Source organism: Anolis sagrei, chromosome 6, assembly GCF_037176765.1.
Source record: "Anolis sagrei isolate rAnoSag1 chromosome 6, rAnoSag1.mat, whole genome shotgun sequence".
Classification (NCBI taxonomy): Eukaryota; Metazoa; Chordata; class Lepidosauria; order Squamata; family Dactyloidae; genus Anolis; species Anolis sagrei.
In genome coordinates, this window is record NC_090026.1 from 48,626,108 (window position 1) to 48,643,504 (window position 17,397).

The window sequence follows — 17,397 nt, forward strand, 5'->3', positions numbered from 1 at the left end:
AGGGGCAGGATTAAGCACGATACAACAGTTTAAATCTTGCAACTAACAGTTCTATACATAGGTGGCGCCACTCGTGCAGTCACAAGTGATATACTGAAGGAAATAAAATCAGATTTTATTTATTTCATATCAATAAAATTGCATAAATTAGCATAAAACCTGTAAATATAGAAGGAGCACAGGTGGATAAATATCTTTTGACCAAAAACGGGCAGCAGTAATGGCATTGTCTGTAGCCTCCAACAATTTTTCCTCTGTACATGAGGCAGGGCATCGTGGGCAAGCATACAGATGCGGAGTTGTCTGTTCTGCTGCACAGTCACACAAGGTGTGGGATTCTTTTAGGTAGTGCCATTTTGCCAGGTTGTCTTTTGTTCTGCCCACTCCACTTCTGAGTCTGTTCAGGTACTTCCAAGTTGCCCATTCTTGGTTTGCCCCTGAAGGAAGACCCTCATGGGGAGCCATCCAGTTGAGGTTTCCTGGTTTAGCTACCCAGAGGGGATACCCTTGCTGTGGCTGGGGGGACGCCAAGAGGAGTGGTAGTTCTCATAAAGCTTTCCCTTGATTTGAGTCTACTGGGAGGAGGCTGGTAGCCATGTAGTGGGTGGCTTTCACAGTGTTCAACCTTATTTCTCTCACATTTAGCAGCAACTTCCCATTGCACATCAGGAGGGGCAATGCCAGTTAGCTTGTAGAGTTTATCAACAGGTGTAGGTTTAAGACATCCTGTGCTTATTCCACATGTTTCATTCAATGCTATGTTTGCCTGCTTTGCATGGGCAGACCTATGCCAAACAGGGCAGGCATACTCGGCAGTTGAGTAAGACAAGGCTAGGGCTGATGTTCTTACTAATTTTGGGTCTGCACCCCATGTGCTGCCAGTAAGTTTCCGCAGGATGTTATTGCGTGCATAAAATCAGATAATCTCAGCCAAGCCTTGTACCTTCAATTGCAGAAGCAGAATCTCACCTGCCTCTGTTTCATTTTTCAAAGACTGGCAGCAAATTCAGAATGGCTTCATACAGGGGGATATGTGGCCCATGAGTCACATGATCCTTTGGGACTTGGTTTTGTGGCTCTTCCTTAACTCTCAAGACTGCCTCTACACTGCAGAATTAATGCAGTTTGACACCACTTAAACTGCCATGGCTCAGTCCTATGGAGTCCTGGGATTTGTAGCTTAGTATTCTTTGGCACAGAAGGCTAAATACCTCCTAAAACTCCAACTCCTGTGGTTTCATAGCATTGAGCTATGGCAGTTAAGGAGATGCCAAACTGCATTAATTGTTTAATGTAGATGTCCCCATAGAAGCAAAATGCAATGCTATGAGATCATGGATTTGGAATTTAATGAGGCAACACTGCTTTGTACCAAAGGCTCCCATGATTCCGTAGCAGTGAACCATGGCACTTAAAGTGGTGTCAAACTGCATTAGTTCTATGGCATAGATGCATCCCAGAAGACCCCAAAAAACCCTCACAAAAAACATTGAGTTCAGTTGGGTTGTTGTAAGTTTTTCGGTCTATATGACCATGTTCTAGAAGCATTTTCTCCTGACGTTTCTCCTGCATCTATGGCAAGCATCCTCAGAGGTTGTGAGGTCTGACCTCACAATCCCTGAGGATGCTTGCCATAGATGCAGGCAAAATGTCAGGAGAAAATGCTTCTAGAACATGGCCATATAGCCCAAAAAACCTACAACAACCCAGTGATTCCAGCCAGGAAAGTTTTCGACAATACATTAAGTTCAATTTTTCAGCTAAATAAAATATCCACATTTCTTCAAATGGAAAATGAAAATATTGAGTTGCCTATTCTCCACTGCCCATAGCCTCCTTCTCCTCATTTCCCTGGGAGTAATACTGTGACCCACTAGGATATCTTTTGATACTGCCATAAACTGACTTTAAAATGTTAGACAAATCCACCAAGGAGAGGTCTATAGGGTAAAACAGTCAGGAGTGGAACCAAATTCCACCTGTTGGTTTGGTGGGATATCTGTGATCATTCATATTTTACTCTCTTGTTCATAGTAGACCCTTTTATATGAATGCATTGGTTTTTATCACTGGCACAGTGAACCAAAGTCATCTGTATGTGAGTGTGAGAAAGAGAGACTGAATTGCATTATCATAGCCATGGCTTCCAAGAAGGTTTGAAGTTATCACTTCTTTTAGAAGCTCAGCCCCACCTTGCTTTTGCCGACAGCCAAGACTTTGCCATCATCTGAGCCCATGATTATGGGACTGTGTTAAGGTGGCATCTAGCGGTTAGTTTGGGAACCTCTGGTCATGAGAAGGTAGTAAACTATATTTGCATTTTATAGTGATTAGAAGAAGGCCATGGCAAACTTTTTCTCTCCAAGAAAACATTGTCATAGTCTGGAGTTGCCATAATAATAATAATAATAATAATAATAATAATAATAATCCTTTATTTGTACCCCGCTACCATCTCCCGAAGGACTCAGTGCGGCTTACAAGAGGCCGAGCCCAAATACAATAGTAAAACAATAACAACAACAACAGCAAAATAACTCAAAAAACAAAGCAATAACATTAACAACACACAATGATGCAATTAAAAACAATGGCAGGGCCAAATGTAATAATAAAATGCTGGGCATGACAGGTGGAGTGTTTGGAGGGGATGGGCATGTAGATATCCTAGATCTCTGATAAAGTGCTTTGGGACATAATGCTAGGAGTTTCCTTATTCTGGAAAGGCAGACTGGAACAACCACGTTTTCAAGCTCCTCCTAAAGTTTGCTAGCGGCGGGGCCTGCCTGATGTCTTTAGGGAGAGAGTTCCAGAACTGAGGGGCCACCACAGAGAAAGCCCTATCCCTCTTTCCACCAATCACGCTTGCGATGCAGGTGGGACCATGAGCAGGGCCTCTCCAGATGAACGAAGAGATCATGTAGGTTTGTAAACAGAGATGCGGTCACGCAGGTAGGCGGGTCCCAACCCGTTTAGGGCTTTGTAGGTAAGCACCTGCACCTTGAATTGGGACCGGAAAATGAATGGCAGCCAGTGGAGCTCCTTAAACAGGAGGGTTGACCTCTCCCTGTAAGGAGCACCAGTTAACAATCTGGTCACCGCCCGTTGGGCCAATTGAAATTTCCAGGCCGTTTTCAAGGGCAGCCCCATGTAGAGTGCATTACAGTAGTCCAATCTGGAAGTGACTAAGGCGTGGACCACCCTGGCCAGATCCGCCTTCACGAGGTATGGTCGCAGTTGGCGCACGAGTCTTAATTGTGCGAAGGCCCTTCCAGCCACCGCCGACGCCTGAGCTTCAAGCGACAGTGATGAGTCCAGAAGGACACCCAAACTGCGGACCTGTGACTTCAGGGGGAGTGTAACCCCGTCCAGCTCAGGTTGCCACCCTATACCCCAATCGACCAGGAGGACCTCTGTCTTGTCAGGATTAATCTTCAGCTTCTTCAGCTCTCTTTCTCTCTTCTTTTTTTTTTCTTTTTACACATAAACTCTTAATACCTGCTGAATGCCTTTTGATGGATAACAACAGGAACCCTTTGTCTGGAAGGACATTTTAGGTTTATGATGAACGCGTTTTACTGTTTGGCTCAAATTCTTGAAATGAGTTTCTAATTGTCTGATCTTTTCCTCTTTGCAGAAGCTTCTGTCTGATGGAACTGAATCATCCATATGCAGTACTGTCGATTACAAGCCCCCAGATCCTATGGAAGAGGAAGTGGTGGCCGAGGAGGCGGTGGAAAATGATGAGCCAGAGGAATGCTTCACCGAAGGTCTGGTCACCAGGCAGGAAGCAGGGAGAAGTTGGGAAGAGGCCAGCCTCCCCAGAACATGAAAAGAAAGTGCATAATGCTCTCCACTGAGTAGCAAAACTGAGACCCAGAACATCTTTTTCATTGCAAAGTCTTAGAGCATGCGAAGAAGTAACAAAAATGAGAAGATGGGCATATGAAGTTGGCATGCCCATCTAGGTGTGGGAGTAGTCTAGGAGCATAGATTCTGAGCATTGCTATTTAAGATGGGCTATTTGATGTGATAGATGGACAGTTTTCCCCCTATGTGCCAGGGACTACTACCATATTTGTGCCATGTTATTACATTATACTTACTTACTTAGGCGATCCCTCGTTGTCCGAGGAGGATAGACTTCCAAGATCAGTGTACCGGCGGTGGGTCCGTAGGTGACCTATTCTTGATCTGCATCTTCTTCCGCACTGAGGGAATTGGTTTCCAGGTGGAAGGCGGTCCCGGTCAGGGCTGGCTTGACATGCCTTCCTCTTGGCATGTTTCTCTCTTTTGCCCTCCATTCATGCCTCTTCAAATTCTACAGCACTGCTGGTCACAGCTGACCTCCATCTGGAGCGCTCAAGGGTCAAGGCTTCCTAGTTCTCAGTGTCTATGCCAGAGTTTTTAAGGTTGGCTTTGAGCCCATCTTTAAATCTCTTTTCCTGTCCTCCAACATTCCATTTTCCGTTCTTGAGTTCGGAGTAGAGCAACTGCTTTGGGAGACGGCGGTCGGGCATCCGGACAATGTAGCCAGTCCAGCAAAGTTGATGGCGGAGGACCATTGCTTCAATGCTGGTGGTCTTTTACGTTATATGGTTATTATTTTATATAGTAGAGACTTCTACTCTATCTGTGCCATGTAATTTTGGTATTCACATAGTTTAATGGAATTTTGGTATTCACATAGTTTAATGGAAACTTGCATTATCAAGGCTAAAACTTCAGGCTAAAACTTGGTACCAGTCCATGGACCACAACTAGTGAAGCTGTGAGCTTGCCATCAACCCCTCTTTTCTTTTCTCCATTACAGCCTGTGTTCAGAGATGTCCTTGCCTATATGTTGACATCAAAACAGAAAAAGGGGAAAAGTGGTGGAATCTTCGGAAGACATGCTTCAAGATTGTCGAGCACAACTGGTTTGAGACTTTCATCATCTTCATGATCCTCCTTAGCAGTGGGGCTCTGGTGAGTGCACCTTCTCTGTGCTGAGCCCCATTCTCTCTGTGGCACTCCTTGAGGGCTCTTCAGTCTTCTCTTTATCAGACTAAACACATCCAGCCCTTTCAACCTTCCCTCATAAGTTTTGTTCTCCATATCTCTTATCTTTCATGTTGTCAGTCTCTGAACCTTCTCCAACTTGTCTATATCCTCCTTAAAATGAGAGATACAGAACTGATTGCATATCTCCAAATGAGGCCTAGCCAACTTATGACCTCATCACACTGACCAAATCAAGTGTCCAGCCTGCTTTGGGGATGGAGCCCCACGCCTGCAAGCATGTGACGTCGTGTGACTTCTGGTAGAGGCTCCATCCCCAACTGGGGTGGGCACTTGGACACTTCCCTCTAAACACAGGGGCCTTCCAGTGTTGTGTTGCCTCAAATGGAACCAACACTCTTCTGCCTGGTTTGGCTGCTGTTCTTCCCATGTGATGGGGAAGCGTTGCCATAACAGAGTGGCGCAAGGGACTTTCTGGTGAAAACGGCACCAGGAGGGGGGGCTCCCCTGTGTGATAAGGTTGCCAGAATAGAGTTGGAGTATTACGTCCCTGAACTTGGAAACTATCCTATGAATTCAGGCTAAAATACGATTCATCTTCTTTGCTGCAGCATCACACTGCTAGCTCATGTTCAACTCATGATCAGTAATACTCGCAAGGACATTTCGTGTAGAGTACTACTGAGCCACGTATTCTCCATCCTAGAAGAGCATTTGTTTTTCGTGGCCTAAATGTAGAATTTAGCATTTATCACTATTGGGATAAATGTGCTGTGGCTGTGGGACCGAGACTTTGGGACTGTGTAATGAGGTAGCGATAGTAACCCTTAGTATGCCAACCAAATTCGATATGGTTGTTGAGACAGTTTTAACTAGTGGATTTTAATGTCAAGATAAGTGATTTTAATGCTTTTGTATGTGTATGGTCTAATACAGGGGTCCTCAAACTATGGCCCGGGGGTTGGATGCGACCCTCCAAGGTCATTTACCCAGCCCTTGCTCAGGGTCAACCTAAGTCTGAAATGACTTGAAAACACATAACAACAACAACAACAACAACAACAATCGTAGGTTGTTAAGAAGACTCAGTTCCTATTGCCAGAATAATTCTCTAATAATCAACAAGACAAAATCAAAAATAATAGTATTTGGAAAAAGAAAGCAGAGACACAGATGGCAATTGGATGGTGAGGTAATAGAACAAGTAACACCTTCCCTTACCTTGGAGTAACTTTCTCTGAGACTGGTTCTTGGACTTCTCATCACCAAAGGAGTGTTCTCAGAGCAAAGGCTAACCTGAATCTAATACTTAAGCTAAAAACACATAGCTACCCAGGTACCCTAATCCCAATAATTAAAGTGTATAAAGCTAAGGTTACACCTATGCTTTTATATGTAGCAGAAGTATGGGGTTTATGTTCCATCTCAGTAATAGAACAAGCACAATCCCAGCACTTGAGAAGCATACTGGGAGTAGATAAAAGGACCTCTGCTGCTGCAGTGAGAGCAGAACTGGAAATTTACACAATCAATGCACAGTCTAAACTTAGAGCGTACAATTACTGGTGTAAAATCAGTGTAATGGAGCCTGATAGACTCCCAAAATTGTGCCTACTAGAACAGATAAAATCCCAACTACCGACCTCCTGGATTACACAACTGACAAATTATATAAGAAGTTGTGGGCTTCCTATCTCCTGCGCCTCAAATGTCCAAGTAAGAAAGGGTGCTATACAAAGAATTTTGGATATAGAAGCACAAAAAGATAGCCACCCTCAGTAGGACTGCTAACCTAAAATGGCTGAGTCAATATAAATGTACCTTTCAAACTGCTAATTACCTAAAAATGCAATACCAAAACATCTCAGGGAGTTATTCACTCGTGCCAGATTTGATCAGCTCGAGACAATGGTTAGATACAGGAGATTTAATAGCATCATTCTTTTTCTTTTCAAATTATAATCTGACCCCCAACAATTTGAGGGACTGTGACCTGGCCCTCTGTTTAAAAAGTTTGAGGATCCCTGCTCTATATCCCTCAACCCTATCACTGCAAATTGTACTCTGTGTCTCTTCTGAGGACTGTTTACAATAACCGACTGTGCCTCTTTTTTCCTTCCAGGCTTTTGAAGACATCTACATTGAGCAACGGCCAGTAATCCGTACCATCCTGGAGTATGCTGACAAAGTCTTCTCATATGTTTTTGTTATTGAGATGTTGCTGAAATGGGTAGCCTACGGATTCAAGGTCTATTTCACCAATGCCTGGTGCTGGCTTGACTTCCTCATTGTTGATGTAAGTTGTGACTTCCAGGAGCAAATTGTTTTGGAAGGAATCCCTTTTAACATTTTATCATATAAACTAGCGGCCCCCTGCCACACATTGCTGTGGCCCAGTCTGGTGATCTGGAAAATAAAGTAATGACAAAGTGTTGGTTTGTAATATATGTAATTTCTTTATGCTTGTGGGTAAACAGTATTTCTTGCTGTTTCTTTGCCAGTGTTGATGTGGAGATTGTCTGGTTTGCCTACTCTGGAACATGCAACATATAATTGTCCTTCTTTAGGGGTCCCTTTCAAATCTAGGATAATATATCTCTGTGTGTGAGAGAATAATATATATTTATCTATATCTATGGCTGGATGGCTCCTTGTCAGGAGCGCTTTATATTTTCTTGCTCTGGTGAAGGGAGTTGGACTGGATGGCCTTAAGGCTGCATTTCTCAACCTGGGGTTTGGGACCCCTGGGTGTGTCAGAAGGGTCACCAAGACCAACAGAAAACACAGTATTTTCTGTTGGTCATAGGGGTTCTGTGTGGGAAGTTTGCCCCAATTCTGTCGTTGGTGGGGTTCAGAATGCTCCTTGATTATAGGTGAACTATAAATCCCAGTAACTACAACTCCCAAATGTCAAGGTCTATTTCCCCCAAAACTTCCTCTGTGTTTATATATGGGCATATGGAGTATTCATGCCAAGTTTGGTCCAGATCCATCATAGTTTGAGTCCACAGTGCTCTCTAGATGTAGGAGAACTACAACTCCAAAACCAAAGGTCAATGCCCACCTAACCCTTCTAGTGTTTTCTGTTGGTCAGGGAAGTCCTGTGTGCCAAGTTTGGTTCAAATCCGTTGTTGGTGGATTTCAGAGTGTTGGTTGATTATAGGTGAACTATAAATCCCAGCAACTACAACTCCCAAATGAATCAACTACCAAACAGGTCTGTTGGCAGGGATGCTTGAGCCACATCAAGGTCTTTTCACACCACACAGTTTTAGCACTATATTCCATTTAACCACCATGGCATCAAGTTACTGAAAGCTGAAATTTGCATTTAGGGACGGGATTTTAGAATTCTCAGCCATTAAGTTCTTCTAATGTCTCCTCTAACTACAAATACAAGCATTCAATAGCATGCATCATGTGACAGTTAAAATGGAATCATGGTATTGTAACTGTGCAATGTGAATGGGTCCACAAAGTGGGGGTATAAATGGAGGATAATTAGATTAAGATAAGGAATATTATTTTGTATCCTATTATTTCTGTTAATTTGTGACTAATTTTTTTGTTTTTCCCACCAGGTCTCCCTCATTAGTCTGACAGCAAACTGGATGGGCTATTCAGAATTAGGACCCATCAAATCTCTAAGGACACTCAGAGCACTGAGACCTCTTCGAGCCTTGTCCAGATTTGAAGGCATGAGGGTATGTTCTCTTTCGTGTTGAGTGAAAAAGTTCCCCTTTTTACACAGGCAATTTTTTATGTTTTAAATTATTGATTGAACCATATCCATGGATTCTGCATTGACGAATTCAACTATCCATGGCTTGAAAATATTCCTTTCAAAATCAAGCTGACCTTGATTTTGCCATTTTATATATATGTATAATGTCACTTGATCATTCATAGATTTTGATATCCATGGGGCTTTGGAACCAAACTACAGTGGATACTAAGAACCCACCATATCATCATTATATACAATTTTTATTTATTTATTTATTTACAACATTTCTACCCCGCCCTTCTCAACCCTGAGGGGGGACTCAGAGCGGCTAACACTGGCAACCATTCGATGCCACAATATCACAATGTAACAACAATATAAAACCATAAATATACAATGGATTAAAAAACAATAACATTAGTTATACAATCATATAGCCGTTTCCATTCTTATAATAATAATTTGGTCCAGTTCAATGTCCAAAGTGTCGTTATGCCTGCTAGCCAAAGGCCTGGTTCCACAACCATGATTTCAGTTCTTTCTTAAAGGAAAGTAGGGAGGACGCCAATCTAATTTCACTGGGGAGCGGGTTCCACAAGCGGAGGGTCACCGCCGAGACGGCCCTATCCCTTTCCCCCAACAGACGTATTTGCGAGGCTGGTGGGACTGAGAGCAGGGCCTCTCCACTGGATCTTAAACTGTTCTGTCGCGCGCTGGGCCTGTAAAGGATTTCCTTTAAAACAGGACGTGCAACCTTTGCCCAGCGGGAAGCCAGGAGGCCCAAGGAGAAGTTCTCAGAGGTTTCCACCACAAATGATCTTTAGATGGCTTGTGAAGTATAACAAAGTCTTTTATTAATGAACAATCAAACAGAAACTACTCTTCTCTTCAGTAAAGTTAAGCAAATGATTCCAAGCTTTTAGGCAACTGGTGAATTCCTAATCTTGCCCACGAAGATTTTAACTTCTCCCAGTCTGACTTACTGATGTGGGCTCTGCTACCGGGTAGAACTGCATCTCGAATGCCAAGTGGACCTACCAGTAAAGGCTTAGATGTTCTCCAGCTGGAGTTCTTTGGTCTTTAGGGCTGTTTTCCTGGAAATTCTTAAAGGTTGAAGCTTTTGTACAGGGGAAGCTTGCACACGTCCTATACATTAGCTTTCCTTGCTGAGACTAACTAAAAAATGGCTCCCTTCCCTTCCCAATTGCCCTGAGCAAGGGGCGGGACCAAAACTTAACGATGATGGACAGGTGGCTTGCCCTATGACTGCAACCAAAGGAAGTCACCTATCTGCAGAGTCCCTGAAACCCAGGGCTGCAAGCAAACATTTAATACAAAGCAAATAAATTTGGAGCTCCTGTTACAGCCATACCAGCACATAAACTACAAGGCAGAACGTAGAGGAAGATACATTCGGACAAGTAAACTGGGCCGGAGCCATATAAGGCTTTATAGGCCAAGACCAGCACTTTGAATTGTGCTCGGAAATGGACCGACAGCCAATGGAGTTGATATAGCAGGAGGGTGGTTTATATGTAACTCTTTCTCCAAGTAGCTTTTGTGACACTACGCTCAAGGCTGTCCCATTTTCTTCCCACAATGAGTTCTAAGAGACTAGTTTGAGAATTTGTGACTAGTCCAAGATTTTATGGTCAAAAAATGAATTTTATGAAACGTCAATGCAATTACTCACTGTCAAAGTGTTTGCTGCTTTATGGACATGTAGGTTTATCCATTGCTCTAGTAAATCTCAAACTATCCTATTTCTGGATTTCGTGCCTGTAACACCTTATAACAATGGTTCTTATTTCTGCATCCAGTGATGGCTTAAATGCACTGGAGGTTTTGTCTGTTCTTTGAAATGTGGTTACTATGTCGTGGCAGGATTCCCTTCTCTCTCCATCAGCACCTCTGTGAACTCAACACCTAACCCCATGCTCCTCCCCTGGTGCCCACATTCTTAGTCTGGCATGATAATCATATTGAAAAGGTGCCATAAAGGTAGAACACTGTACTACTTTAGCACTTTAGTAAAAAGGGGGAAAAAATGAATGGAGGGCAGCAGAGATGACATATTTAACCTGTTAACTGGAAATGAAGGAAAGAAAATCAGGGGTGAACCACCAGGGCAAAGGTTGCACCCTCACTCAATACATCCTGCACATGTGGCCCACCCACTGTCACTGTGATTGTATTTATTGTAATGTTATATTGTTAATGTATTCATATGTTTTTAATGTAATTATGATGTTTTTGCTTGTTGCTTATGTTTTGGTTTTATTTTGCTGTAATATGTTGTCTGGGCTTGGCCTCATGTAAGCCGCCCCGAGTCCCCATTGGGGAGATGGTGGTGGGGTATAAATAAAGATTATTATTATTATTACTATTACTATTACATCGTCAGTGGGATCAGCCAGAAGTACAGAAGAAAGTGATATATAGATATGAATGTATACCTTACTGCAACAGGGAGAAAAAAACACTGATCTAGGTCTTAAAAGTTGTGGCTAGTTCAAGAAATTCACAAGAATTATTGTGAGAGGTGAAGTATGAGATACACACACACACACACACACACATACTAGCCGTGCCCTGCCACGCGTTGCTGTGGCCCAGTCTGTTGCTCTGGAAAATAAAGTAATGAGAAAGTGTTGGTTTCTAATATATGTAATTTCTTTCTGCTTGTGGGTAAACAGTATTTCTTGCTGTTTGTTTGTCAGTGTTGATGTGGAGAGTGTCTGGTTTGCCCACCCTGGAACAGGCAGCATATCATTGCCCTCCTTCTTTATGGGTCCCTTTCAAGTCTATGATACTATATCTGTGTGTGTGTGAATCATATCTATCTATCTATCTATCTATCTATCTATCTATCTATCTATCTATCTATCTATATCTATGGCTGGATGGCTCTTTGTCAGGAGGGCTTTGATTACGTTTTCTTGCCCTGATGAAGGGAGTTGGATTAGATGGCCTTCAGCATTTTCTGTTGGTCATGGGGGTTCTGTGTGGGAAGTTTGCCCCGATTCTGGTGTTCGTGGGGTTAAGAATGCTCTTTGATTGTAGGTGAACTGTGAATCCCAGTAACTACAACTCTCAAATGTCATGGTCTATTTTCCCCAAACTCTACCAGTGTTCAAATTTGGGCATATTGAGTATTCATGCCAAGTTTGGTCCAGATCCATCATTGTCTGAGTCCACAGTGCTCTCTGGATGTAGGTGGACTACAACTCTAAAACTCAAGGTCAATATGCACCAAACCCTCCCAGTATTTTCTGTTGGTCATGCGAGGCCTGTGTGGCAAGTTTGGTGGGGTTCAGAATGGTCTTTGATTGTAGGTGAACTGTAATTCCCAGCAACTACAAATCCCAAATGACAAAATCAATTTTTTGAGTGAAGGTCATACATTGGGTTGTTAGGTGTATCGTGTCCAAATTTGGTGTCAATTCCCCCAGTGGTTTTCGGGTTCTGTGAATACCACAAACGAACATTACATTTTTATTTATATAAATAGATACACACACACACACACGTGCGTGTCCGTGTGCATGTGTGTGCGTGTGTGCGTGTGTGTGTGTGTGTGTGTGTGTGTGTATATATATATACACACACACTCTAGCAAATACAAGTACAATTTGCACCAAATTGGTAGACCTTTTGACCCGCTTGGATGAACCTAATCTCATTTCCCTTTATGATACAGAAAGCAACGTTATGCAGTCATCCCTGGTGAATCTTATTTCTTAGTAAAAGCTATTCTGTGGAAACTTTGAATTATTTATAACAGTGTCTTTCATCTGAAAATCATCAGATATCACCAGTTCCCAGAATCCCCAGCCATAATGGACAATAGCCACAGCTTCTACAAATTGTAATCTAGCAACAACATTTAAGCCCAAGCAGTCAGCTGTAAATCAAGTCTAGTTTTTAGACTGCATTTGTTGGGAAAGAAGGTTTCAAAATCACTTTGGTTAAATCCCAAACATGTTTTCCCTCTGGATGCTAGGTGGTTGTAAATGCCCTCCTAGGGGCCATCCCATCCATCATGAACGTCCTCTTGGTCTGCCTGATTTTCTGGCTCATCTTCAGCATCATGGGGGTCAACCTCTTTGCAGGGAAGTATTATCGTTGTGTCAATACTACCACGGGCGAACTCTTTGAAATCAGTGAAATCAACAACAAGACCGACTGTTTGAACCTCATCAACTTTGAAAATGCCACAGATGTTCGGTGGCTCAACGTCAAGGTCAATTTTGACAACGTGGGCCTGGGTTATCTCTCACTTTTGCAAGTGGTAAGCATACCTGCTTTCATTTCTGTTCTGATACTTTGAAATGCCACTACTTTGGGATGACAATTTAATTCCCCAAACCAAACTGGAAATTCTTTTAGTTGTTGTCTCAAAAAGTTACTTTTCAGAACTCTAGTTTGGGAATGAAGTTTCCTGAGACACTGTACTTGAATTTTGTGGAATCTCTCTGTGTCTGATTCCATCTCACTTCTGTACCCCAGTGCCATGATGGATCTGTTTTTCTGTGTCTTTTTCCCTTGTAGGCTACCTTCAAGGGCTGGATGGACATCATGTATGCAGCCGTTGACTCCCGTGAGGTAATATGGACATGGAAGCTGATTTGCATGTCATGTAGTCCTCTTATAGGTGTAACTAGCTTTAGTCTGCAAGGACATGGGGTGGGAATGCTGGGCACAAGTTAAGGGTTTCTTCTCAATGCCTTCTTTGCCACCCCAGATGGAGGAACAACCTCAATATGAAATCAATCTCTACATGTATATCTACTTTGTCATCTTTATCATCTTTGGAGCTTTCTTCACTCTCAATCTGTTTATTGGTGTCATCATCGACAACTTCAACCAGCAGAAGAAAAAGATAAGTGTCTCTTATTTATCATTTATTCCTTTTCAAGATGTGTAGGCCATCTTTTGATGAAATCATTTTCCCAACTGCTTGTAATTAATAATTTGGGGGGGGGGGGACCCCCAAACATCCACTCCACCCAGCAACCCTTAGTTCTCTAGATCAGTGGTCCTCAATCTGTGGTTCCCCAGGTGTTTTGGCCTTCAACTCCCAGAAATCCCAACAGCTGGTAAACTGGGTTTGTAGGCCAAAACACCTGGGTACCCACAGGTTGAGAACCACTGCTCTAGATGATGGGTAGGACTAGAACAGGCTTATCTTTGCAGTCTAAACAGGTGTGGACTGACAGAGAGCTAGAGAAGCAGGTCAGGAAATGGACCAGGTTGGTTTTCACTTTGGCATGCAATTCTTTCCAAGATGCAGAGAGGATTAATTGTGGCCTCCTGACCAGTATTCTTCCCTTGAATTCTGAAATCTCAAGGCAATTCTTGGTTTTGGCTTCCTACTGCAGAATTGCTATCCACATACTAAGGAAGGAGATGCTATTGGAGTTGGAACAGTTCTTAGAAGTATTGTCGAAGGCTTTCATGGCCGAGATCACTGGGTTGTTGTAGGTTTTTCCGGGCTATATGGCCATGTTCTGGAGGCAATTTTTCTCCTGATGTTTCGCCTGCATCTATGGAAAGCATCCTCAGAGGTAGTGAGGTCTGTTGGAAGTTCCTTGACACGCATCAAGGAACATGAAAGGCACTGCAAACTACTCCAACCAGAGAAATCAGCCATAGCAGAGCACCTGATGAACCAACCTGGACACAGCATATTATCTGAGAACACAGAAGTGCTGGACCACTCTCACAACCACCATGTCAGACTACACAGAGATGCCATTGAAATCCACAAGCATGTGGACAATTTCAACAGAAAGGAGGAAACCATGAAGATGAACTGGCTACCAGTATTAAAAAAACTCAAAAATTACAACAGCAAAACAACAAAGGGGAAACAAACAGGCACATAAAATCACTCTCAACAAGAGATTCCCCCCAGGCGCTTCCAGGCCATTGAATGCAAATCAAGGTGATCAGCTGGAACATTCACAGCTAGCCCCAGCAGACAGGGGTCCTTTGTCTCACCCTGGTCATTTCACAGATATATAACTCCATTTTTCCTACTTCCAACAGACCTCACTACCTCTGAGGATGCTTGCCATAGATGCAGGCGAAACGTCAGGAGAAACATTGCCTCCAGAACATGGCCATATAGCCCGGAAAAACCTACAATAACCCAGTTCTTAGAAGGCTTTCAGAATCTGAACTGGGGTCCCAGTAGGGACCTAAGAATCAAAGCACTTCATATGCCCCATGCCTAGGTCCTGATTCAGACAGTGCAGTTATTTGGGAAATAAAAAAAAAACCTCAATGGGAAAGCACATACTGTATACACTTGAGTATAAGCTGACCTAAATATAAGCCGAGACACCTAATTTTATCACAAAAAACTGGAAAAACGTATTGACTCAAATATAAGTCGAGGGTGAAAAATGTAGCTCATCAGGAGGTTAAATGTTTTTGAGTATTTACATAAAACTGTAATTTACGATAAGACTGACCAACTCTAAGTAAACCATTATTCTAACCTCCTTCAATGTAAATGTGCTTACCTATTACCAATAATAGGTAAAAAATAATAAATGTAATAACATGTCATAAAAATAATAAGAGAGTAAATTATGGAAATTTAATAATAATGGTAATAATAAAGTAATAAATGTAATAATAACAATAATAGAGTAAAATAATAAATGTAATAATAAATAGAATAAAATTAATGTAATAAAAATAATAATACAGTAAAATCATGTAAATGTAATAATGATAATAGAATAAAATAATAAATGTAATAAAATAATAATAGAGTAAAAGAATGTAAACATAATAATAATAATAATAATAATAATAGAGTAAAATAATAAATGTAATAAAAATAATACTAATAACAGAGTAAAATAATAAATAAACTTGACTCTAGTATAAGCCGAGGGGAACTTTTTCAACCTAAAAAGGGGGCTGAAAAACTAGGCTTATACTCGAGTATATACAGTAGTTAATATTTGTCCCCCAGCTAAGGAAACATGTGGGGTGCCCCTACAGATTAGGCTAACAAGAATTACCAAGCACTCATTAGAACGGAATTTGATGCTTCTGCTGACAGAATGCAAACCACAAAGGAAATTAAACACACACATGCACAAGCTGGAAGGTTGCTAACCACAGATGCAGGGTAAATGGATTATCTAGAAAAGATAGGCTAGATCATCCACACTGCTGAACTATGCAGTTTGGCATTAACTATGGAGCCCAGGTATTTGTAATTTCTTGTAGCACCAGAACTCTCAGAAGAGTGTGGTGCTCATCTGTATTTCTAAGTCGAAGAGCCGGCGTTGTCTGTAGACACCTCCAAGGTCATGTGGTCAACATGACTGCATGGAGCGCCGGGGCAGCCTCACTTGGTTGGCTCACGCTGCCCATTGGCCTGACGGATAGCATGAGACTGTCAAGGGAGGAGCAACCCCGCGCAGCCTACTTGCGAGTAAAGCACCTCGCGAGGTGCTTAATGTGCGAGTAGGCCATGCGGAGCAGCTGCCCTTGGCTGGCTCACACTGCCCATCGGGCCTGACGGATAGCGTGAGCCTGCCAAGGGAAGAGCAGCCCCGCGCGGCCTACTTGCGAGTAAAGCACCTCGCGAGGTGCTTCACGCGTGAGTAGGCCACGCGGAGCAGCTGCCCTTGGCTGGCTCACACTGCCCATCGGGCCTGACGGATAGCGTGAGCCTGCCAAGGGAAGAGCAGCTCCGCGTGGCCTACTTGCGCGTAAAGCACCCCGCGAGGTGCTTTACGCGCGAGTAGGCCACGCGGAGCAGCTGCCCTTGGCTGGCTCACGCTGCCCATTGGGCCTGACGGATAGCGTGAGCCTGCCAAGGGAGGGGCACTGCGTGGGGGGGCGCTCCTCCTCCGTGGGCCGGATAAGTGCCCTTGGCAGGCCGGAAGTGGCCCACGGGCTGTAGTTTGGGGTCCCTGATTTAGAACCATGGATTGCACATGCCTAATAACTGAGCCTCAGAAATGAGCAATCATCTTATATGTGTTCAGATTAAGCCTGTGGGGGAAGGAAAGGATTGTGGAGGTTTTGCATAGCTCTTGGGTATAGCAATTAAGAAGTTTCAACCCAAGTCTAATAATGATTATTCCCTTTTTTACTTTGGAGGAAAGGACATTTTTATGACAGAAGAGCAAAAGAAATACTACAATGCTATGAAGAAATTGGGTTCAAAAAAGCCAGTGAAGCCTATCCCAAGGCCCCAGGTATGCCATTCTTGAAGCTCAACTTCCAGGTGCATGAAAAAGTTTCCATCCCTCACACATTTTGCCTCTGTTTATACTGTATATAAATACCCTTTAGTTCAGTACCAGTTGCAACACTACAATTCCAATTTAACTCACATTACTCCACCTTATGGGACCCTCGGATATGCTGTTTGGGGAGGTACTTGAGGTTTTTTTTGCATGGAATTCTAAATAATCTCTATACTGCAAATTCCAGGATTTCACAAGGTGGCAGTAAAAGCTGAAATGAACTGTATTATGCACTTAAAACCAAGTTTAGAGTCAAAATATGCAGACCTCTGTATAAAAAAGGAGGAGATCAGAATCAGGGCTGCTTATTCCAATATTGACCTCCTCGTGGTTATGGGATTTGACAGATCCAACATATGAATCCATCTTCAGGGCTATCAACATGAC

At 42.8% G+C, this 17,397-nt stretch overlaps 1 protein-coding gene across 1 annotated transcript in view; it reads left to right on the forward strand.

The window, feature by feature from the left end:
* Nucleotides 1–17,397, forward strand: part of LOC132778353 (sodium channel protein type 4 subunit alpha) — a 127,718-nt gene that overhangs the window by 99,146 nt on the left and 11,175 nt on the right. The window contains exons 17-24 of the mRNA XM_067470091.1: nt 3,638–3,770; nt 4,814–4,968; nt 7,124–7,297; nt 8,583–8,705; nt 12,732–13,019; nt 13,280–13,333; nt 13,473–13,610; nt 16,855–16,959. Coding sequence (XP_067326192.1) covers nt 3,638–3,770; nt 4,814–4,968; nt 7,124–7,297; nt 8,583–8,705; nt 12,732–13,019; nt 13,280–13,333; nt 13,473–13,610; nt 16,855–16,959 — 1,170 coding nt within the window. The remainder of the gene's footprint in view (nt 1–3,637; nt 3,771–4,813; nt 4,969–7,123; nt 7,298–8,582; nt 8,706–12,731; nt 13,020–13,279; nt 13,334–13,472; nt 13,611–16,854; nt 16,960–17,397) is intronic.